General features: G+C 43.1%; 4 protein-coding genes across 5 annotated transcripts; 3 read left to right on the top strand and 1 right to left on the bottom strand.

Moving 5' to 3' along the window:
• Positions 1-150: 150 nt before the first annotated feature.
• On the top strand, positions 151-5,384 carry saraf (store-operated calcium entry-associated regulatory factor). Of its 2 annotated transcripts, XM_080463476.1 has the most exons (8): positions 167-239; positions 316-415; positions 1,632-1,810; positions 2,737-2,935; positions 3,021-3,314; positions 3,391-3,544; positions 3,626-3,732; positions 4,815-5,378. In XM_080463476.1, the coding sequence occupies exons 2-8, from the start codon at positions 364-366 to the stop codon at positions 4,838-4,840; spliced, it is 1,011 nt and encodes a 336-aa protein (XP_080319602.1). In that variant the 5' UTR covers positions 167-239; positions 316-363; the 3' UTR covers positions 4,841-5,378. The 2 variants fall into 2 exon arrangements, with proteins under 2 accessions (XP_080319601.1, XP_080319602.1); XM_080463475.1 differs by having other exon boundaries at positions 151-415; positions 4,815-5,384.
• Positions 5,385-5,921: 537 nt separating this feature from the next.
• On the top strand, positions 5,922-13,606 carry LOC308109246 (uncharacterized protein). Its single transcript, XM_080462696.1, has 3 exons — positions 5,922-6,081; positions 10,303-10,356; positions 10,541-13,606. Exons 2-3 carry the CDS (start codon positions 10,333-10,335, stop codon positions 11,456-11,458), a joined length of 942 nt encoding a protein of 313 aa, XP_080318822.1. The 5' UTR covers positions 5,922-6,081; positions 10,303-10,332; the 3' UTR covers positions 11,459-13,606.
• On the top strand, positions 5,925-8,070 carry LOC308109247 (uncharacterized protein). Its single transcript, XM_080462697.1, has 3 exons — positions 5,925-6,292; positions 6,978-7,067; positions 7,164-8,070. Exons 2-3 carry the CDS (start codon positions 7,043-7,045, stop codon positions 7,979-7,981), a joined length of 843 nt encoding a protein of 280 aa, XP_080318823.1. The 5' UTR covers positions 5,925-6,292; positions 6,978-7,042; the 3' UTR covers positions 7,982-8,070.
• A 1,727-nt stretch (positions 13,607-15,333) lies between the features above and the next one.
• LOC308109793 (uncharacterized protein) lies at positions 15,334-16,569 on the bottom strand (the record flags this gene model as incomplete). Its single annotated transcript, XM_080463598.1, has 1 exon — positions 15,334-16,569. One exon carries the CDS (start codon positions 16,567-16,569, stop codon positions 15,487-15,489), a length of 1,083 nt encoding a protein of 360 aa, XP_080319724.1. The 3' UTR covers positions 15,334-15,486.
• Between the last annotated feature and the right edge of the window lie 7,548 nt (positions 16,570-24,117).

Raw genomic sequence — 24,117 nt, forward strand, 5'->3', positions numbered from 1 at the left:
GGTGCCTAAAGACTCTTTCTTCAAACCAAGATTGCCATCTCGTGGAGTCAGAAAATAAAGCAAGCGTCATATCGAACCATCTTCCAGTGGAAACTATTGCAATATGTTGCAGGCTGCAGTCGTGCACGCTTCCTATTGGCTGGAGAAAACACAAACAGTAGACGTAATGCGGAAGTGGTGTCCCACTTTGTGATGGCGCACTGTGGCGCTCCAACCTTCATAGATTGATCAGAGAAAGGGTGAATGTCTCCATAGATCGATCAGACAGCCTAAACATATTTCTGGATTGATCAGAGAGCCTGAATATCTTCATAGATTGATCGTGGGGGTGACCGGTGAGGTTCCTTCCTCTTTGACGGAAACATGAAGATCTTGTTGTTTGTCTGTTTGGGACTCGCCCGGTGTTACGATGACGGTACGTTGTCCTTCTCACTCATAAAATGCTTATAAATGCAGCTTAGCATTAGCAGTAAGAGCCGCTTCCACGTTGTTTTGATGACGTTTTACCACTATGCAAACGTTTCTTTCAGTTTCATGTTTAGTTCAGTGTGCTTCCTCTTCCTCTTCCTCCTCAAGTTGTTTCATTCTGTCCATTTTGTTTTTTTACACGAGTGTAAAAAAAAAAAAAGCAGCAGCTTTTCCATTCTGCATTTACAGTGAAACAATGGATTATGCTGAAGATATGCTACAAATTCATCCATCCACATTGACAGATACACCCTGGACTCTCATCACAGGACAACACACACTCACACAGTCCCTCAGACTGAAGCAAAACACACAAGTCATGTACAGGAAGTCAAGTCTCAGCCTGGAACCCATCAGCATCTTACTGTGAGGTGAAATCATGAACCAGTACATGACAGTTCCCTCTGAGAACTGTAGCCTGAGGTGCACAGTTGACCCTTTTTAACAACTGTATTATTCTGCATGATAATAGCTGAACATAGGACGACTAATCAATCACTCGTGATGATGAAGAATCTTTTGCTTTGGGACTTGTTGATGTGGTTGTGTTTCGTTTTTTCCCCTTGTTTTTTGTGCTTCTGACTTCTCCCGTGTGGTCACCTAGTGTGATTTAATGTTGAAGTAATTTAGTAAATCTAGGGAACTAGATCTCTATCTGATTTTCCAAATTCGTAAAGAATGAATGCACATTGCATGGGAACATGAGATGAACTGACTCGGATAAAGAGTAATGAGGATTGTGAGCCACATTTAAAGCTCACACAAACTCGTCTGAATGATCAGAGGTCTCACGTCTTGAGGAAAGTGTTTTCTTCAAAGTACACATTGTTAGAATTGGAAAAGAAGATCCGTTTAATTGCATGGATTTGAAAGAGATGTTTTAAAGCCCCCACATGTCCACCAATATTTGTTTGTTGTCTATACCACTGTGAGCTTTTAGTTGCTCACTTATTGAAAGAAGTACAAAAACATATTTATTCCACCAACATGCAGTTGTTCTGAGGACAACTGAATAGTTATTTTTAATTGACATTCTTAAACTCAGAGGGGATTCCGTGAAGAACTGTTGTGTTCTGTTGTGTACAGTATATACTGGTAAAATAAAGAATAAATATAAAAATGTCATGTAGAAATACATTTTCCTGCTTTCCTTCCACCTGCAGGCAGCGTGTTGCTGCGGGAAATCCAGGCTCTGACCCTGTACAAGAATCGTCAGACCACAGCGAGACGCTCCTCCTCGGTTCCTCAGCTGAAGTGTGTTGGCGGCTCGGCGGGCTGCCACACCTACATCCCCGACGTGGTCCAGTGTTTGAACAAAGGCTGGGATGGAGTGGACGTACAGGTGAGCAGGACATTACTAGTTACTGTGAGTCAGTAGTTACATCAGAAAGTAACTTTTACTTATTGCTCATGTCTCTTTCTGTAAGGCCCGTTTTAATAATGTGCACATATTTGTGTTTATCTGTTTCTCTAGTTGTGTTTATCTAAACTCTCAGAACTGTGTGGGTCAGTTTAATGATGGATTCACTGAAAGTTTAGCTGAAGTTCGTTCAGTTGAGACGAAGACGCTCTAAAATCTGTGTGTGTGTGTGTGTGTGTGTGTGTGTGTGTGTGTGTGTGTGTGTGTGTGTGTGTGTGTGTGTGTGTGTGTGTGTGTGTGTGTGTGTGTGTGTGTGTGTGTGTGTGTGTGTGTGTGTGTGTGTGTGTGTGTGTGTGTGTGTGTGTGTGTGTGTGTGTGTGTGTGTGGTTTATGATCCCCCCCAACTAACGAGGTTTTAAATGTATAAGATGTAAGAATTTCGATGTTGGATGAAGAGTTTCATCAGCTCACATCCAGATTATAGAGAATCTTCCTACGATTTTTCTTTTTTGTTAAGTAGCTTTTGAAAAACATGAATGGTACATCATACTCTGAAGTTAACACAAAATCTGTCATGTATCTTGAAATGTGTAAAAAGATTTACATAGAATTGTTCTAAATTTGATAGATTACCGAGTGCTGGTGTCTGACATCATATTATATTAAAAAAAAAAAGGCCTAAATATATATGACCTTTTCATGCACAGTTTTAGGTGCACAGCCCTTTTTGTTGAAGTTGGTGTTTAAGGAGAAAAGCACCCAGATGTTTATGTGATCATGAGAAGAGTGAAGCAGAAGATTCTACAAATCTTGTACAACCTGTCCTGATCTCAATGCGCCACACAGACACATTCCCTTGCTGGTTAAAGTGTTGAGAGCAGCTCTCGGTGACTGTTTCTCCATCACAGTGGGAATGTCGGACTGATATGGACAACGCCTACCGGTTTGGCCACATCGAGGTGAGCTGTGAGGGCTACAGCCACCCTGCTGACGCGTACGTGTTGAAGGGTTCCTGCGGGCTGGAGTACACGCTGGAGCTGACTGCGGAGGGTCGGAGGGGCAATCATGGAAGCTGGGGCTCCCAGACTGGATCCAAAAGCTCTGGAGGTATGAGGATGTGGAGGCGGACGGTGGATTCATTCCCGTTAAAGGAGGAGTGTGTAAACCATTGTTTGTCCGTTGTGTTTCTCAGGTCTTTGGGATTTTGCTTCTAGTTTCTTCAGTGGTTTCTCTGGAAACACACATCCTCATCATCAGCAGCAGCCACAATATCAGAGCTCGCACCCCTCAGGCTCTGGGGGTTCCGGGGACTCTGGGGGTCTGCTGGGTTTGGTTGTACTGCTGCTGTTAGCCTACGGTGTCTACAAGCTGTTTCTCAGTGGGAATACAGCCCAGCAAGATGGTGGAGCGGCGGGGCAGCCCAGAGACGATCCTCATGACTCCACAGCAAGACCCCCGCCCCCGGGATTCAAACCTGACTTCACAGGTAGGCCCCGCACTGCTCGTGCCATTGTTGTGATGCAAAGTGACTCTTCTTGACTGTGTCGGTTGTTTCTGTTCAGGCTATTCTGGAGCCAGCCCCGGCTACAGCGGGTTCTCTCAGAGACAGCAGTACCCCGGAGGCTGGGGCCAGGGGGCGGGCGGCAATACGGGGGGAGGCTTCTGGACCGGCATGGGAACAGGAGGGGTGCTGGGATATCTGTTTGGTCGTCAGAGGTAAATGAAGACAGAGAGACTGGAAGAATATGAAGCAGACTTGTGGACCTGTGAGTGATTTTTATTCTGTTTATTCTCCAGAAATCAGCCTTACAGCTACAACCACAACTACCCGGGCTACAGTAACAGAAGCTTTTCTTCTCCTCCTCCTTCGGCTCCTTCGTCTTCTGGGACGCGCACTGCTTCAGGTAGAAACGCTACACCTTCATCCAGGGTGAACCCTGGACAGATTTCCTCTCCATCTCGACGAGAACAAACTAAGAAAACAAAGCAAACTGCTCTCAAAACAAGCCTGGAGTCGAACCAGGGATATTCCCACTGTGAGGTGAAGGTGTTAACCACTAAACCACTTTGCTGCCTCATCGGCATTCATTCACCCTGTGACGCTTTCCACCACATTATTGTCATTACGATTTAGCTTTTTAGTTTAAAGTTATTCTGTAATAAATGTTTGAATAAATATTTATTGTTTTCATTAAAAGCACATTTGGCTACAATTTCAGATTGAGGTTTAGCTTTTCTGTACAGCTCTTTCACTTTTGTTTCTGGAAAGTAAAATTCATTACATTACATATAAAAAAGGATCATCTGATCCATATTACGTCAATTTATTCCTTGAAGAGAGTTTTCCATTGGAGGGTGTGACACTGAGAAACAGACTTCAACAAAACTCTGGAATATAGATTTGATTCCTGGTGTTTTGTTTGTCTTGCTGAGTAAAGCAACTTCCCCCTGGACTTTCTCTGGTATTTGCAGCATTTGTCAAACCTCTTCCCTTTATGAGGTTTCTTATGCTTGCTGCCCAGAGGCATCCCCACGTATGATGATGCCTTCACAGTGCGAATAGCTTGTGCTGGTTGACGTATGATAGTTAGTCTCCCTTAATCTAAACCTTTTAGACCAACTCGTCTGTTCTGTCTCTGTTCTGGTCATCATATAAACCTTTAAGAGTGAAAAAACCCTGAAAACTCTTGTTGTCTGTGTTGTTTGTAGACGTCAGCTGCTCTTCTTAGCATCCATCTCTTCACTTATAGTTTCTGATAATTAATCAGTCAGTTAACCAGCTATTCCAAACACCGACACCTCATGACACTGCATGTTAGCATTGCTGTCTCAATGTTTCCTTTATATTTATTGATTTTGACAATATGTGTGCTACTTTCTTATTTATGTCTGTTTTATTGACTTTTTTTTATATTTACTGACGTGTATGAACGGAGTTTCTTTGTAGAATGAAGGTTTAACTTGAATGACTGTGTTTGTTGTTCAGGATTCGGAGGAACCAAGAGAAGATAAAGTCTGCATAGTTTAAAGCGAAGCAGTGAAAAAGAGCCTGTTGTCATGCACAGATGAGCCTGAGTCTTCAGTACAGTGTGCCGACTGCACACGTCTTTTAATACTCCCAAGAGCTGGTCCAGTTCAACCTTCAGCGGACGTCAGAAATCTCTCATTGCTCTTGTTTCAACATGTTTTAGTATATTGATTGTACTATGGAGCTCACTCCTTCCTCTCCAGGATGGAGGTTTTAGTGCTTTGCTTGAGTTACTGCTGGGGTGTTTTTTCTTCCTGCAGAAGCTGCAGCACCTTTCTCACTCCAGATCAATATAGTTATAGATGTGAATGAAATGAAGCTGTGCACCACGTAATGAACACATGATGGAACAAGACCGATGTGATTTGCTAAGATTCATCCATTCATGTCACTCCCATCAGAGCTTTAATATCAGACCTTTTGCTTCAGATATTCCTTAAATTTAATTGTTTAAATATTTGCTGTGATAAATGTGCTATTTTGAGGAAATGATGTGAGATATTTCAATAAATAATTGATTTAAACAAGACATTGTGTTTTCTGCTGTTCCAATTCTCAAAACAAAAGAAAATTATTTAAGTACACCTAAGATGAAAACCACTTTATGGGATTTTATCAATTGAAAATGAGAGATTTTACAAATCCAAGAAGCTTTTGATCTCTGTAAATTTTTTATTAAATAACTTTCATTACTTTTTATTTTATGATTTAACTGATTTAGTTATATTCTAGTTTTAGTTTTATATACTTTTACTATTTTTGAGAAATGACCCACATGACCGACGGGGGATTGTTTAAGCTCTTCCGCCCCCTGCTGGCTGCTTTAAGCACTGCAGTCCCTGTCAGCCCGGCGCTACCTGTTGGCCGCTTCAGGCACTGCAGTCCCTGTCAGCCCGGCGCTACCTGCTGGCCGCTTCAGGCACTGCAGTCCCTGTCCGCCAGGCGCCCTCTTCTGGCCGCTCCAGGCACTGCAGTCCCTGTTCGCCCAGCGCCCTGCGATGGCCGCTCCAGGCACTGCAGTCCCTGTCCGCCCGGCGCCCTCTGCTGGCCGCTCCAGGCACTGCTGTCCCTGTCCGCCCAGCAGAAGCCGTGGGTTTGCATGATGACGGTGTTTCCATTGTGGCTGTAGCGGCGGAGCAGAAGCCCCGGCGGCCCTCGGCGGCGCCCCGGTCAGCGTGTGTCCGCCTCGGCGTCCCCCGCTCCCTGCCTGTCGCCTTGTGTCACGGTAGGCTGCCGCTATGGTCCCTCGGCTCTGCCTGGCCCGGGCCGGCCGCTTCTCGGGCGGCTGCAGGCCGGGCCGAGTCACTGCGCGTTCCGGTTGTCATCGGAACTGGTTTTCCGTGCTTCTAAACCGGAAGTTGCTGAAGGACTAGTTCCTTGAAGTCGGAATTCGTCCTCGTAAAGTCGGACAACTTCGAAGACTTACGGTTTGAGCTGTGAGTATTATTTTTGAATAGTTTGTTTCTCTGTTGGCACGCAGCGAGCGTTTGGTTCGTTCTGCACTCAGAACTGTGTGTGTGTGTGTAGTTACGTTGTTGTTGTGATTTATGTATTATGGGACGTTGCTAACAGAAGCTAATGACGCTATACATTAGCTAGCCACTACAAGATAAATGTTTATTTTAACACACTGGGGGAAAAAAAACAGGTTTAATGTGACAATTAGTAGGTGTGTGTGTGTGTGTGTGTGTGTGTGTGTGTGTGTGTGTGTGTGTGTGTGTGTGTTTACAGCAGAGCAGTCAGTGTTGGAGGAAGGACTGACTGTCATGTTGATATTGAGACTGTTATCTCACTCCAGCAATAACAGATTTAATTCAGTTTGACTAATAAAGTTGGTGTCTTTGATCAAATATCTTTTCATCACATATGAATATATGTTAAAAGCTTGTCTTATCACTCCTGGAAACAAAGGAAACTTAAAAACATGTTGTTTTTTTGTCCTTATATTGGTTTGTAGTCAGATAAATTGCTGATCTCTAAACATTTAAAGATCACGTAAGGAAGTTAAAGTTAGTTCTTTAATTTATGTCAATCAGGGTCTGCTTCCCTTTTTTTCCCCAGAGACTAGAGCGCCTGTTGTCAACATGTTTGTGTTTCTCACTTTGCTGTGCATGTCTACAGGAGTTCCACAAGGACTGGAACCACCCTGGGCTCCTCCACCGAGCTGTCAGTGTTATTTACTCTCAATGATGTCGACTGAAGAAAATGGAGGTTAGATAGAAATATTCCCCTCATGGTTTTTGTTGTGTTGTATTGTATGAGTGCAAGGAAAATTGCATACTCCAACACATGTTGTTTGTGTTTCAGATGATCTTGAAGACTTTAAACCAAACATTTCCACTGCGGCCATGCCAGTCAATCTGGGATTTTCAACAGAACAGACGCTGTTTGTCATTGATCTGATCCGTGAGTACATCGAGGCTGATGGAGAAGGACCTCCAAGGTCCCTGAAAGAACTCAGTTACAGGCTGAAACTGGCCAAAAAATCCAAGAAGCAGATGTGGGAGAGCATGGCCGAGAAGCTGAGGGAGCGTTTCAACGAGAACTTTCTACCAGAGAGGGTGCAAAGGAAGTGGTTCACCCTGGTGGAAGGTTACAAGAGGGTCAAAGACAACAATGCGCTGCACGGAAAAGGCCCCATCAGATTTAAGTTTTACAAGGAAATGAACGACCTCATCGGCGGCCAGGATGATTTTGTGTTTCCAGTCGTGGGGTCGTCGCGTGGGCTGGAGGTGCGAGGGCCCAAAGTCCTTGAACTTCCCCCGAAGGCCTTTTCCACACACCTGACTCTCACCAGTCCCTCTATTTTATTCGGCACTGCGGCTCTGAGTGCTCAGCCTCTCTGTTCCACCTACCACGCTCCACCTCGCTCTCCCACGTCCAGCCCTCCGTCCCCCTCGCCTTACTGCCGAGCCCCATCCCCCGTAGCCTCCACCAGTTCAGTCGACATATTTGCTGCGCCCCCCAGGAACTCCCGGAAGCGCCGCCGGGAGGACGACATGGTGGCCTTCCTCAGGGAGGCAGAAGTAGCATGTCAGCGACGCCATGAGGAAACTCTGGCCCAGATGAAGTCTGCGCAGGAGAACTTTGAGACTCTGCTGACAAAGATCATTGAAAAGATGTAAACAGACCACACAACAAACTGTATTTAACTCTGTTCTTTGTATATAGCTTTTTTGTCTTTGTTGCACCAATAAAACATTGTTTTCCTTTTATCCAAGTCTTGTCATTGAATTGAAATTAATCCTTGGGACGAAAGTAAATCACGCAATCTACATAAAAGTAACAAACTTTAAATCTTTTATTTCACGCCGTCGTCCTGCTGCCTGGTAAAAGTCCTGCCACTCCGGAAGCAACAACTGCAGGCGGGTTAAACATTCGGGAGAAATCATTTTAAAATGAATTGATTTACAAATGTTCAGTTAACTTTCTTGAAGCAGTACTGAGACTAAGAGCTATATTTCTTTATTCCTTAACAGACTTAAGATCAGTCAAGAAGTGAACAGTAGCTTGCAATAATCGTCACAGCCTGGAGATGAGTGATGCAGTCGTGAAAGTAGCGAACTTGCATGCTGAAGGCTGCAGAAATGTTTTGCTCACGTCAGGCAGTAGATAAAACTCTTAACAGGTCCAATATCACATTCTCCTGAAGAAATATCAGTGTTTCCTCCTAGATTTCATCACAATGTGTTTTTAATGTGAACTTTGTCAAGATGCGTTTTTATGTTCTGCAGTTAAACGAGCCTAGTGAAGCATGGGGGTGGCAGCATCATGCATCACTTGCAAAATATCAGATTTGAAAGGGTCTTGTCAGCCAGCTAAGCAGGATGTGGCCTCATGATGAGTCCATCGTGGCGGAAGACCCTCTCAACTGGAGCGCTGAAAGAGCTCTCATTGTGCAGGAAGGATGTCCCTATTTGTCTTTCAGAGGACAGACAAGCTTGCCCACAGCAAAGGGTGAAATAGTTATGTTAAATTGTGTCTCATTTTCTGCACTCTTAAGAATATCCTAGAGTTCTGTTCCGGCTGCTCTGGCACCTTTTGGTCTTCAGCACTTTGCTGTGTGGAGCCAGGTCGCACTTCGTGCAGAACCACATCTAATGAAACAAACAGAACAAATGAGTTAATTTTAAAGGCGTGTCATTCATAATTTCACAGTACAGTGTGTTATGCTTGCATGAATAGCTGGTTGATATTGTTATTTAAACATTTTGTGAATCAAAAGCTTTCAAAGTCCATATTAGACATAATTTGATCATGGTGGTGCAAAGACATTCCTAAGTGTACCCCTTCAGATGTTGACAATACGTGACCAGTAACCCCCAAAAAGACACGCATTCGTCCGTCTGACCACATGTTTGGAAAAAACTGTGAAGAGCAGTTTTTTTTTTTTTTTCGTGTTTCTACAACAACCGATTCAAACTTAAAGTCTATTGTCCGACGGCAGGCTGCTACTTTGAGTCAGCCACAGACACGAAGTGTCAGAAATGCTCATGCTCTGTGAAAGAAAGAGGCACACTACTTCCTGTCACCAGGTCTGTCAGAATGGCGTTCGTTATCGCCTTCTGTCTTGCATTGTCTGAGGATACACTTGATGAGGACGTGAATGCATGAATTATGAAATTCCAGGCTGTGAGGAATCAGTGCAGATTTTTCTCATCTATTCTTCCACCGCATATCTGTGAAACGAAAACAAAAATCTAGAACGGGATCCGAGTATTGTATGGATCGATAGACATACAACATAATGTATGGGTAAAAAAATTACTTGGTTTAATTGAAGTTTATACTTATTAACTTGCTCCAGATTAAATCATATTTACCTAATTCACTTTTCTAATCATATTAATTGTTTTAAATGTATTTGTCTCATTTGTTTAGCTTTTAACCCAAATCAACTTCTTAATGCTCTTTTCAATTAAAAGGTACTGAATTTTAAAATCCTATTTATTACATGCTCTCTTTTAATATATTCCTTATTTTATCTTACATTAGTTCTACTCACTTTACTTTAATTTAAAACCACATTCATGTCATGATCTGTTTTCAAGCAATATTAGTTGTGTTTTTAGCTTGCAGCTCCTGCTGCGGAGCGATGTCACATACCTGCGTCGTTCACAGCCTCACCTACATATTAACACAAACTCTCTGTGGTGGAACCCTGCAACACAGTTGGGTCTGGGTGCGTTTTGCCTTACCGTACGTCCCGCTCCGCCCTGCTCCAGCACGTACTGCGAGGTGGGACCGGGGCTATAGACCGAGTAGAATTCAGGACCATCTCTGGATTTGGGGAAATACACTTTGAACACAATGTTGTTGGACCTCAGACACGGATATGAAACTGTCGAATAACTGTGTAACATGGAATCTTTAAGAGCAGAACTAACGTTGGACAGTGGGATTGTTGTTTCATTGAACTCTTACGTCTTTCTTATTTTGATTGCAGGACTTTGAGTTGAACCATTGAAGTGTTGAAATGAATTCTTCTTCAGAAGAAGAGGTGAGTTGAAACTAAACCTTGATTTTCTCAGTTTTCCCACTTTCCACTTCTTGTTTCTTCCATTAACAGATATCCAGAATTAGTTTCCAGCCTTTAGCGTTTAATCTGGCCGTGTTAGTAGGACAGACATCAGAAATTATTCATCGTTTTTACGTTTTTGACCGTGTTCTGTGTGTTTGTGCAGCCGGCGGTGGCAGTCGACAGCCCACCTCATCAGTGTCAGCAGATCTGTGCTCTGAGATCTCATGACCCGACCCACACTGCACAGGAACTGCATCACTGTGAGCCGTGTGGCAGCGCCGTCAGCAAGGGGAACCAGTGGGAGCGCCCCGAGAAACCGGAGAAACCCGGGGAATCCAGGGAACCCGAGGATCCCGGGCAACCTGAGGAAACGGCGTACCTGTGCGAGCAGTGTGGGAGTGTTTTCCCCGAGCAGAGCTCCTCCAGGGACCACGTCTGTGACCGTTCCGGACCATTCCAGTGTGAGCACTGTGAGCAGCGCTTCAGCCAGCTCAAAGATTTCATGGAGCACGTTCGAGGCCACAGCGAGGAGAAACCTCACAGCTGTGACTTCTGTGGCAGAAGCTTCCGCTGTCTGAGCACGTACAAGAATCACGTGCGCATCCACACGGGCGAGAAGCCGTACTGCTGCGACTTCTGCGGGAACCGGTTCACCCAGTGCAGCACCTACATCCAGCACCTGCGCATCCACACGGGGGAGAAGCCCTACAAGTGCGAGCAGTGCGGAAAGAGCTTCAGCCGCGTGAGCTACTATAACCAGCACCAGCGCATCCACACCGGCGAGAAGTCCAACTGGTGCGACATCTGTGGGCGGGGATTCAGCCGGCTGGGCAGCTACATGCGACACCTGCGCGTGCACACGGGCGAGAAGCCGTACCGCTGCGAGCAGTGCGACAGGAGCTTCAGCCAGTCGGGGAGTTACAACCAGCACCTGCGCACACACACAGGTGAGAAGCCGTACTGGTGCTCTCACTGTAAGAGGTACTTCGCCTGGTCTTTGTCCCTGAGGAAACACCGCTGCGTCAAAGTAGACGAAGACAAGTCAGACTGCGAGAAGGACGCCGGCGGAGTCATGGTTTGATAAAGGCCTCGCCGTCAACCTTCCAGTTTGATGTTAGCAGAAGTGAAACGTACTGAAAAGACAGTACGGAACAATTTCATTGTATTGTACTTTTTATACAACATTCCAACGTTTTAGAAAATAAAATAAAAAAAAACATGTCAGGACGTGTTTGAAGAGACTCCAAGACAGTCAAAAGCAGGGCACGGAGGGTACGTGACCACAGGAGCGTTTTTTTTTTGCAGGGAAAGGCGGAGTTCCTGAAAATCTCCCGGTTGGTGGGCATGTCACTAGCGGGCGACGAAGCGGTGTCTTGATTAAAAGGATTTATTTCGTGCCGCCACACGCTCCAAATTGCTGTAAATGAGTGTTCAGTCATATTTCATTCATGTGTAGCATGTTGCATCGCTAGCATGCGAGTCCCAAAACTCTCTGTAGCATGTAGCGTGCAGCTCAAACCAAACCACGTTTGGTCACAAAGTTTCTCTTTTATTTGTAAAACAGCGAAAAGTATTTCTGAAAACATTTGAGGTGAGAAAAAAAGCTGCTCAGTTGTTGAACCTGCCTTATTTTGATTCCACTACAGCTCGTTAAGAGCTTTCGCCAAAGGCTTGCGATGCCTCGACGCTCAGCCGCCCGTGACAATGAATAGGAAGCTGGAGAGAGACGGATCCTGTGGAGACGCACCGTGACTCAGTTTGTATTTACTGCTTTATTAGAGAGAAAAAGCTCAGTTAGTTTTCTCTACATGTGTATAATTAATCTGCAACTACACAAAGTTCTCAAGCTTTTCTAAAGAAGAAATCATCGGGCGATTTAGACTTTAAATGCTTGTGTGAGTTTTTTTTTCTTACAACAATCGGATCCTCTCATCTCTTTCTGTTTGAAAACAATGTGCAGCCTTACACATATTTGCCTGAGATGCAGTCTCACAACTTAATATTTTGATTATGAAGTATAGCCTTCGTTTGTTTTAGTTTTGGTTTTATTACCTGTATTGCTGTACTATGACGTATGATGTCCTGTGTGGTGAACTGAGGTTTATCTTTAGTTTTGCTTCTGAAGTTTGGACTGTTGGTAGGATATGGAATCACTAGGGTCATTTATTTAAGATATCTGTGTATCATTCGAATGTTAAATAAAAAGTCCAGAGTTACTCAAGAATGTGTAAAGCTTTCTGTTGTGCAGTTAAAAACTTTCCCCGGACACAGATATTGTAACCATTTCCCAATGTATGGTTTTAGACACCTAGAAAGTGTGTTGAAGCTGCTCATCTGCTGCTACTTTCGGACACGTGGATTTCAGCTCTTCTCTTAGAACTAAAAAGCTCTTCGATTTGAAAAGCTCAACCGTTTCCTTTTCAAGTCTCCCCTTGAACTGTACAGACCCGACAGCTTCATCTCAAACAGTTTGTTTCAGACTCTAGCACATTTCTGTCTTGGTAGTCTTCATGTACTTTCAGTGCTTCGAGTGCCAGAAGCAGCTGCGCAGCCCCACAGCATGATGGTGCCTCCACCATGGCCTGCAAATAAAATAATGCACTTAATTCCCAAAGAGTTGTACTTTGGCTGAATTTGTCCAAAGAACGTGATTTGAGAAAGCCTGTGGAGCCTTTTTGTGCCTTCCTTTCAGTCGTGTTTGGTTTAGTGTTGAGTTCAGACTGTTTTAATGTCCCGCTGGCTTCACAGACTTCTCTCACTCAGTTGCTCTTTTAGATTCATGTTCTCACAAAAGAGGTATTTCATGAACTGTGTTGTGATCCTGTTTACTTAACAAATATCTTAGTGCATTTTCTAGACTGTAAGTTATGCCTGTAGCCTTTTATTTTTGGAGACACTTTTCTTGCTCTTTGTCAGTCAAATCCAGCAGTGATGGAGGTTTTCCTGTGGCGCTGGAGCAACTTTCTGTTGCCTTACAGTCACATCTCGAGCTCCAACATGTATAGTTTTAGATATAAATCTTAATATAAATCACATAACTCGCTAAAAAAGCAACTCAAAAAATGTCTGACATATAGTGTTGAGAGTACGGTATACAGGTTTCTTGTTTGGATTAGAATAAAAAGGGAAACCAGTATATACAGTATTTTTGTTGTAGTTGAGTTTGATTGTGGAACTGATGTTATTGTGTGCTGACTGTCAGTCTTTTTATTAAATGATCCTGTTACACAAAATGAGTGAATTTGTCAAGTTTTTGCAAAAACATTGTGCACCGTTTCTGTTTAGAAGGTAACTAAAGTTACTTCATATGGTCCCAATAACATAGATATTCCTAAAAAAACGTTTTTTATTGTATGTCACATATCTTGCCTTATCGTGCGATTTTGCTCGAATCCGGGCTGAAAAAAAGACTGAATATTAGATGAACTCAGATAAACTGTGTGCGCATCGTCCCTCATCATAGATTTCTTTATGCGATCATGATATGATGAGGTTGGTGTCAAATTACACAAATTACACTGAAGTAGGTTTTTCATGGCGTCACTCTCAACTGCATAGTGAAGAAATCCTTTTCAAAGTCAAACACAGACACATACAATTTGATAATAGATTTATTAAAGCTCACTCAGACAATACAAACATTTCAGACTTTTTATAATTTAATCATTTATTTCAAGTTTGATTGTGACTCATTCAATCCCAACCTTTCATTTTTTATTATTAAAACCAATCTTAGAATTTACAGTTGATGTCCACCAGCTCAATATTATTTCTCCTGAAGTAGCACGACAACAGATCGTAACACGGAAGTAGATCTTCTATAAAGTGACATAAAAGTTTTGTTCTGTATTCGATAAAAACACAGAAAATTAAAATGGTTTGTGTCTTTTTAGTTTCAACACATTCTGCTTCCTTATACCGTATTTTCTGGACTATAAGTCACACTTTTCTTTCTAGTTTGCAGGCTGGTCATGTGACATAGGACATATATCACAATATATCAGTACTTACTGGGACCACTAGATGTCACTGTATGACAACAGAAAACTGCTACTGTATGCCAGAAAAACCTCAATTGCTGCTGGATTTAACTAGCAGAGCAAGAAAAATGTAACCAAAAAACAAATATCTCACTTTTGAAACACGTCGTTATTCAAGAATAGGAATTGAGCTAATTTCAAAACGTTTATGTGGAATGAGATTGTACACTTCCAAAATGAGTCTTATTATGTCAATTAATTTGGACAATTATGTTCTTTAAAATGGTGTTTAAGATAGCAGTTATAACAGATTATTAAAAATGTTCTTAAACTTTTTCAGGAAAATATAAACATGTGCAAACTCAACCACTTTTAAAGAGTTGATGTATGATTTGAATATTTTCTGGACAATAATTCACATCCGGCAAAAAAAAAAAAATGCAACAAGTGAAAAAACAACAACAAATTTCTAAGTTGCACTGGTGTATAAAATTTTCACGTCCATCGTAAACACGAGTATAAGCATGAATAAATATATGAATATAAAACTGAGTACACACACACACACACACACACACACACACACACACACACACACACACACTTCTCTAGAGGAAATGTTACATACTGCCATCTAGTGAGCTAGTGTGACAGAGATGGAAATATAAAAGCAGCTTCATCTACTCTGATTACATTACATAGTGATTGTTCAAATTCACTGCTTATGACCATTTTTCAGTGTCTACAAAGGCTAACGATGGGAGAAGTTTTTTATGTTATATATCGATATTGGTAAATATTGGTTATCAGCCATACCAGTAATATCAATATCGGTCAGACTTATCATATCAGTGCATCCCTAATGTTTTGCATCAGAACAAAAGAAAACATTTTTTGATGCAATAATTGATAGTTCATTACGCTCTGATTAGACTGAACTGAAATGAACTCCTCTTCTTAATATTCTTCAGCTCCTCTGACTAAATAGCGATGACGGTGAATATTGATGGTTGAGTACATGGGGTCATTTTCTGTAAGTGTAAAGTCTGTCAGAACCACCCATACTGACGACCGAGCGGTTTTAGAGATCTGAAACCTAATGGGGTGTTTGTAAAACCTCCACACGTTGTCATGTTGTGATTGTGCTGGTTTCCTCTGTGTCACACACAGTCTTCATGTCTTGGTCGACCGCGACGCAGCGGTGCTTCTTTAAGGACTGCGACCTGGTGAAGAGCCTCTTGCAGAGCGAGCACCAGTACGGCTTCTCCCCCGTGTGGACGCGCAGGTGTCGGCTGTAGCTGTACGAGCTGTTGAAGCTCTTCCCGCACTGCCGGCAGCTGAACGGCTGCTCTCCCGTGTGGATGCGGCGGTGGCGCATGTAGTTACTGAGGCGTCCGAAGCCTTTCCCGCACTCCGTGCACTGGTACGGCTTCTCGCCGGTGTGCGTGATTACGTGCTGCTTGTACGTCTTGGAGATGGAGAAGCTCTTGTCGCACAGCTCGCACTGGAAAGGTTTTTCTCCCGTGTGGATGCGCAGGTGAGACTTGTAGTTGCCCAGCTGGGAGAAGCTCCTGCCGCACTGGGGGCAGCAGTAGGGCTTCTCCCCCGTGTGGACTCGCAGGTGGACCTTATAGCTGCTCAGGTCGCTGAAGCTCTTCTCGCACCGGTCGCACTCGTGCGGCTTCTCGTCGGTGTGGTTCCGCAGGTGCAGGCTGAAGTGTCCGGACTGCGTGAAGCTCTTCCCGCAGAAGTCGCACTGGTACGGCTTCTCGCCGCTGTGGCTCAGCTGGTGCCTCTTGTACGAGCTGAGGAAGCTGAAGCTCTTGGGACACTGCTGGCAGCGGTACGGCTTCTCCTTGGTGTGGACGCGCATGTGGATCTTGTAGATGCTGAGGTAGCTGAAGCTCTTGTCGCAGTGGTCACAGTGGTACGGCGCAGCGCGGTCCGGCGCAGCTCGGTCCGGCCCAGCATAGTCTGACTGGTGCTTCCTGCAGGATGTCTGGTCGGAGAAGCAGCTGCCGCACTCCTCAGGGTGTGTGTAAAGGTGGAGCTCCCAGTCGCTGGACTTAGTGAAGGAGCTGCCACACAGCTCACAGTGGTACGGCTCCCCTGCAGCATGGTCTCTCAGCTCGTGTCTTCTGCTGGTCCGACTGAAGGACTTGCTGCACCGCTGACACTGGTGAGGTCTGCTGCCGTCTGGATCAGCCGCCATTGGCTGAGAAAAAACAAAGGAAGGTCATCACAATATAACTTTACACTAATAATGTTTGTGTTTGGTTTTCATATTGATGTTTTCATTCTATGTTTTTTTATAAATCAATCCTATAATCAAACACATTTTGTCTAGAAGGCAGTATTTAATTTAGTAGTGAATGACTCCAACTTCAACATCTTTTAGTGAGAGGGGGTTGGTGGCGAAAGCACAGTTTGGCAGCCTCCCTTCCGTCAGTTGCTCCAGGGCAGCTGTGGCTCCATATGTAGATAACCACCACCGAGTATGGAGTGAATGAATAATGCAATGTGAAGCATCTTTGAGTGTCCAGAACAGTGCTATATAAAACCTATGCATTATTCTTATTAAAGGCGACGTTCCATCATCCAGTGAGCTTAACAATCAGTCCACCAGGAGGCGCCAGTCTTCATCAACACACTGGCAAAATGCCAGCACTTTTTAAAGCGAAGAAGAAGAAATAGCCAACATGGTGAGGATGAAGAACAAGCTGTGAAGCCCTGAAAACACCTCAACTGCTCTTTGAGAACTTCTCTGTTCTCGGCTTCGAATCCCAGCAATCCTAGTAGATTTCTTTTTAATCTCACCTCTTCTGAAGAACTCATCTTTCTGAATTTTCTGGCCGAAACTCCTGCTGAAGTGTGTTTGCAGTGTTGACTGAAGAGGAGAAGCTGGTTTTCTCATGAGTCTGTAAAAAAGAAAGAGTGGTTACGCCTTGACATCGAGCGTAAAAACTCATGCAGCTCAATTTGTCATTTCATCACAATTAATTTCACTTTTCTTTCATATTTGAAATCCTGTCACTTTGAATTTGCTGAGCGTGAATCCCCAGAACACGGAAACATGAGTTATCCCTCTCATCGAGCCCACGGTCTTTTGTATACTGTTTATTGTATTGTCTCCACTTTGTTGTCGATCTGACATTTCCAATCATTTTGTGACTGTCAGCCAGTTTCTTAAAAAAAAGGTTAAATACATTTTGCAGCTTCACTAAAACAACATGTGATTGTCAGAGGGGCAAAGCGTCTCATCTGAAGACTGTTACGGTGAGTAGTTGGTAGAGTTCACACTGGTCCTGTCAATGTTCACAACTAAACACTTCAGTGCATCAGCTTCACAATAAACTGGACCTGTAAGAAGGAAAAAATGCTCAATTTACCTTAATGTAGCCAGAAAGAAGGGAATTCAATGAGTGTAGGGAGCAGATGTGTATTATCCTGAGAGGTGTTTCGAACACTGTATTATACACCATACAGGATACAGTCACACAGGAGTCTAAACACAATGCAACTCTGCAACTAAAGCTGATTTTATCTTTTCAGACTGCATAACAAATTCAGACATTTTGAAAGAAGTGAAATAAGAGAGTGTACGCTTTTCTTTTCTTTATTGTAATAACTAGATTCAGATCTTGTGGAAATTTCGATGGAAACGACACAAGATTCTTGTACTTTAACCCACTGGCAGTGTTGCCAAGTCTTTAGAATCAGAATCCCAAACGGATTTATTGCCCGGTATAGTTTTCACAATAAGAGGAATTTGATCTGGTGGGTTGGTGCAAAACAGTAGTTCTCATTATGAGCAACGTTGGGCTTGTTTTCAGTAGATCTGTCATAGTTTGTGTGCTTGTTCTTTAAAGTGGAGTCATTTATTTGGTTCACTTTGCTCCATGTATACACCTTTCCTCATTCCCTCTTCACAATAAAGCAAAAATATATTCAGTTTATGGTTTTTGAGGGTCCATCCACAACCCAGTTTCTAAATCCACATGGCCCCCTGTACACATGCAAAAGTGTCAATGTCTGGAAATAGATGGGATGATTATGGAAAAGGAGAAAATAAAGAGAGGAGACTGGATCCAACCTCATGTCTGTTTCTGCTTATGTACAGTGTGTTTTCTTTTATTCAAAGTTTGAGAAGGACAAGTTGACTGTGTCTGAATTCAATTCACTAGTGAATATGAATGTTACTGGAGTTCTGCTTCCCACAAACATCTCATGTATTTATTCACGTTGTCCGACACAGACCGGTGTGGTGACTGTGAAACCTGGGAACAGCCGGCACAGACGGTTTGATCACACAGAACGAGCCCAGAGGAAACAACATGCAGGTGACCAGCGGCGGAGCGGCAGGTAAACAGACCAGCAGCGGCCTCACCGACTCGTCACGGCCGCTAACAGCTGAGCTAACAGCGGCCAGCCTCCGGAGGAACGTCCCGCTTTCAGCCCGGAGCACCGCCACCAAACCGCCAGTTAATAAACCCGGAGTACGAAGCGCAGCACGTACCAGCTTCTCCCCTCCCCTCTCCTCCTCCTCCTCCTCTTCAGGTGCTGCTGCTGCTGCGGAGACACGGAGCCATGTTGGCGAGTGATGACGTCATATAAATAACTCCGCCCACTTGGTCCGCGCGACCACCATGTCACGCCCACCACAGTTAACCATAGTACCAGTGTATATGGGCGAGAGGGTAACCGTTCTATCAGGTCGTGCAGGCCACAAGAGCCTGAGCTCATTTCAGATGGACTGAGGTGGAATAGCAAAGTTTCCTATTGTATGATGAATGAATATTCTAAACTGTCACCAATCACGGATGCTGTAACATCCAGGCTAAAGAGGAAACAAGTCGTTATCAGAAAAGCCAGTATTCATGAAACTATTACACTTTTACAGAGAATTTTTAAAAAAAAGATTCCATACGAGCAACGAGCAAGCATCATCCAGTGTGTCTTGGTAATGTAAAGTTACATGTTCAGTGATGTGGACGTTGACTCTACAAACTGGATATTGTTACATCATGATTGTTTCCATCGGTGCAATTCCCTCATGTGTATATCCATAAAGACCATGCCATGTTTGACATGTATGAGTGTGTAGCACCTCCAGGACGTGTGTGGGGGGGGGGGGGGGGGGGGGGGGGGGGGTCATGCTCCATTCCCTGGTGACTTCGTTGATTGGAAATAAACTCAATCAGAGTTTAGGAGGGTCCTATTTTATTCACAGATGTTGCTGAATCAGTGCTTCTGTTGACAGTTAGTTGTTTATTGTGAGCAACCTGATTAGGGTGTAACATACGTTTGGATTCAAACCATCTGCTTCAGATGGGGTGAAATGAGCATCACTGCTTTGAGTTCTCTGAGCCCCTGAAACACAGTAGGTAGACGCAGCATCACAACCATGAGCTGTTTCAGACAAATTCTTTGGTTACGATGGTTCTTCTTGACTTTTTCTCCTCTGTTACCTTAGAGGGAGGAAAAAGAAAGTTAGAGAGAATATGGCTTCATCGAAGAAATTGGCAAAGTTTGAGCTCTCAGACATGTTTTTTAATAATTAAAGTTTCAAACCAGCCAAAGATCTTACAGGACGATATGTAAACCCAAAGAGTTTTCACTCAGAAAGAGGAAGTAATTGTATCACAAGACAATAAAGAAACTGCATTTCACATATAGTGTTGTGAAGTTACTTCAGTTTGTTTTGTGATCGTTGTAGTTGTGGTGGGGGCTCGTCTGGGTTTACAGCGGGAAACAGTTTCAATCCCTCAAGCACTGCCTTAGAAATACTAGAATAGATAAATATTTGCTCAGCAACAAAAAAGTGACATATCATCAATCATTAAAATATTCTTGCAAAAAATAATTTTAGACAAGCTTGAAAACAAAACTTAAACAATTTAAGGATGCAGCTGAATTTTCTAAACCGATGTCAAGCAATTTGACATGACACCACCTGAGGGCAATATATCACCACCAATGAAGAACTCAGTTGGCTCAAAGTTGGAAGGAATTATTAAAGAATAAAACTGTAACCCTTAAATCAAGACCGAAGAGTTTATTTTTTCTAACAGAGGAGGCCAAGGTGCAATAAACTATGGCTTCTCGCTCATTTAAACTTGGGGTCTGACATATTTATGACCATATAAAGAGCACAATTTCCCATGAAATTAAATTTGTCTGGAGCCCACAACATGTAAATTATCTGAAATTAAGGGGGAAAAAACAAATTTGGCAGAGCGATGGAACAACCATTAGAAGCCCAGTAGAGGTCTAAAAGTGTGTGGTTGGCAGCGTACCTGACTGGAGACGCACACTAAACACCTTCACCACTTTATGCATCTGTGTACGAAGATTGAGGCGGAGCTGCTAAATGACCTGGCAAAATCCCACCAGGGTCCACAGATCAATAAATAAAAACAACAAATAAATCACGATCCATCAAATAAAATATATGAATTAAATAATAACCAAAAATATTTCATATATTGTTAGAATCAAGCATTTGGCCAAAGACCAAAAGAGAAGAACTACTACGGGTAAAAGCTTCCCTGCTATTTCTGCTTAACTGTATAAATCTTTTCATGCAAGTCGATTCTTTTATGCAAAAACAACAAATTAACATTCACAGTATAAAAAGAAAAGATGCTTTTAATATTAGCAGGAGAGCGAAGCTACTCAAGTGGCCGAATCTCGTTTTTTGAGATGCTTGAAAGAATAAAAGGGGGGATTAATATTCTATTCTATTCTATTCTATTCTATTCTATTCTATTCTCCGCAGTTCAGAAGCAGTCACTCTATGAGTTCTTTAAGTCCAGTGATAACATGAGAACACCCGGTCTGGGTGGTTCTCTGTAGCCTCTGGTGTTAGGACAGATGAGAGTGATCCAATGGATCCTGTTCACTCACCAGCTGGAGGATCTAAAGTCTGCTATTAGACATTTGCCTCCTCTCAAGCCAACCACTGAAACAAGCAGGACAAATCTGACAGACTTAATGGTAATTCCTGAAAAGATGTTCTCGATATCAACACAGCGAAGGACTCAGACACATTAACCGGCTCCTTAAATCTCAATCCAGGAACCTTTTGGCTCGACGCTCACCAAGGACTCAACATACAGATGTTTGAGATGGCGAGGACACGTGCTGGGAAACAGGCCCCAAACCCTTGGATCGATTGTAATGACGAAAGCTCATTGATGAAGTGGAGCAGTAAAAGTAATAGATCACTCCAGACATGTCAGTCTACTGTGATGCACTGACTTGCAGTGAAGCTGGTGAACACCCCCTCTCCTCGTGCAGCACTTTGTACCACAAGATGATGTAGTGAGAAGATGTGGACACATTATCTCTGTTCATTTCAGTATTTCCATTTCTATCCCTGAATTGAAAATACAGCAGCTTTGGATGCATCTGAGGTTACGTGCGTGACCTTTGTCAAAGTTACGGCTGCAGGCCCACCGTCCTACATGGTCTTACTTCTGTACAAGCGCTCACACAGTGTCAGCTGTGGTCACATTAACCCAGACCTGGAGGCGAACATGAGCGGTGGTCTGCTCGTCTCCATCGTGATATCAGGACTCTCCTCGGCTCGAAGCTGGCTGCAGGCCCGACTGTGCTTCCTGTCCACTGATCATGATCATGGAGGCCATGGAAGGACGATTTGGCACATGAACAAGTCTGAAGACAGGCCCTCGAGGTAATGAAAAAAGGCTTTTAGTGTCTCGCTGGCATTTTAAAGTCCTGGTGCATTTTCATGAACCAATTACTGTAACGCACTGTTAATCTGAGGCTTCGTCTGGGATTTACAAAGACAGCAGCTCATTACACACTCAGCTCCTGTGCTGAAGCTCCACATCGATCGGGGTGAAGGACAGCTCATCACTGCAGTCAGACAAGATACTAATGTGATTTCTCAACAGTCAGTGGCTCTACGTTTCATCTTCATCAAGGAAAGTAACATCAGACAAGGTAACAGTGGATGTACAAATTACCTCAAATCAGGAAAACGTAAGGGACAAAAGTCTTCAATGTGAATTATGAAGAGATTTATCTAAACCTGTGAATGACGGGATGCTTTGTTTTGAAACCTACATATTTTATTTCACTATTTCTTATTTCCCCTGTATAATCTGAAAGTTTATATTTTATTCAATGGGTGTCAAAAACAATTTAATTTTTTTTTTTTTAAAACCTGATCAGCACAATAATGGTCTTTAATAGTCTGGTTGTAACAGTCAGAGTGAATGAATGTCTGTTATTTTAAGACAACCATCTGCATTTCATACCGTTTCATGTTAGTGAACTTGATTTCTTATTTCAGTGCAGTCCAAGTCAACAGTCACTGCAACAGATGAATTTCACTTCTTTTCAGGTTCCCCGCAGTCTGTGCAGCCTCCTCATGCAGTGTGTCACGCCGGCTCGTCACGCTTCTGTGGATAATGAGCAAGAACAAGGATCTAACTGGAAACATCCATCCATCATTTATATCCTCTTCATCTGAGCGAGTGTCTCCAGGGCTGCTGCAGGCTGCACCAGGCAGAGAGACACTAAATCTCACAGTCACACATCCGCAAATCAAGAAACCAAAATTAACCAAACAACATTTGCATTGTTGAAGCAGACCAGTGTGTCTGTAGAAAACCATAGGAACAGGAGAACGATTAAAACCACTGCACCACAGTCTTCCTTCTGCAATGCCATGACTGTGCAGTGGTAGTTTGTGAGTCGTGTGCAGCAACCAGTCCGCCCTCACTCCCACTCAGTGATGTTTGCAGCGTTGATTCCTGCAGCTTCTTCTTTCCTGATGTCACTTACTGCACCATCTTGTGGAAAATGGGTGTGATAAAGTAGAAATAAGTGAATTCATATTGGACAAAGCATGAGTCACATGTCTCTGACTGAAGAAAGTACAAACCCGTGAAATGATACTATATCAAATTACAGGAAACCTTCTTGACGAAAGAGATTATAATGAGGAGACCTGAAGCAGGTGGCAACCATGATGGACTTTGTTCCTCCAGAATCAGTATGCATCTCACTTTTTCCAGAATACGAACAATGAGTGACATTCACGTGAAGTGCTATTTCCTCAAGGGGATCAATAAAGTATTCCATCACGCACACACCCACACATCTGCAGACATTTCTTTTTTAATCCAGAGGAAGAAGCTGCACTGGTGATGATCTTCAGCCAGAATTCAAAGGCACATGATTCAGTCAATTTCTGCACTGACTGAGAAACTTGTGAAAAGCATTGTTTCTAAACATAGATCCTCCCTGCCTCATAAATACAGGTCAAAAATGAAACTGACATAAAAACGTAAAAAGCATGTAAAAGGTGTAAAACTGCTGTTTTTCGATCAGAATCTGAGATAATCTAACATGGATCAAGGTAAAGTGGCTTTCTGTGGTTTGATAGATTTTAGATTAGGTTTTTACACACTGTTTAAAAAACAGCACATCTCTGCTAAACGTGATCAATATTCAATATGCATTGGTGTTACGTGCTGACATCCAGGTAGTGTATATGCCAAGGAAGGGTTTTTCTACAATAAGACACCAAAACACTTTCTGTATGTATTATTTTTTGTTGGCATGGCTGGATAGTAAAAGAGTCCACATGTTACACTGAGCTTGATAAATTCCACAACAATCACTTCAAGATATGCAAAATGACCATTCTCAAAGTCTTTCACACCACAATAAAAAAAGAGCTGAAAATTAGTCTGTACCAGCTTTTGGAAAACATGTTGCAGGGGGA

The sequence above is a fragment of the Lipophrys pholis genome (assembly GCF_963383615.2).
Source record: "Lipophrys pholis genome assembly, chromosome: 5".
Lineage (NCBI taxonomy): Eukaryota > Metazoa > Chordata > Actinopteri > Blenniiformes > Blenniidae > Lipophrys > Lipophrys pholis.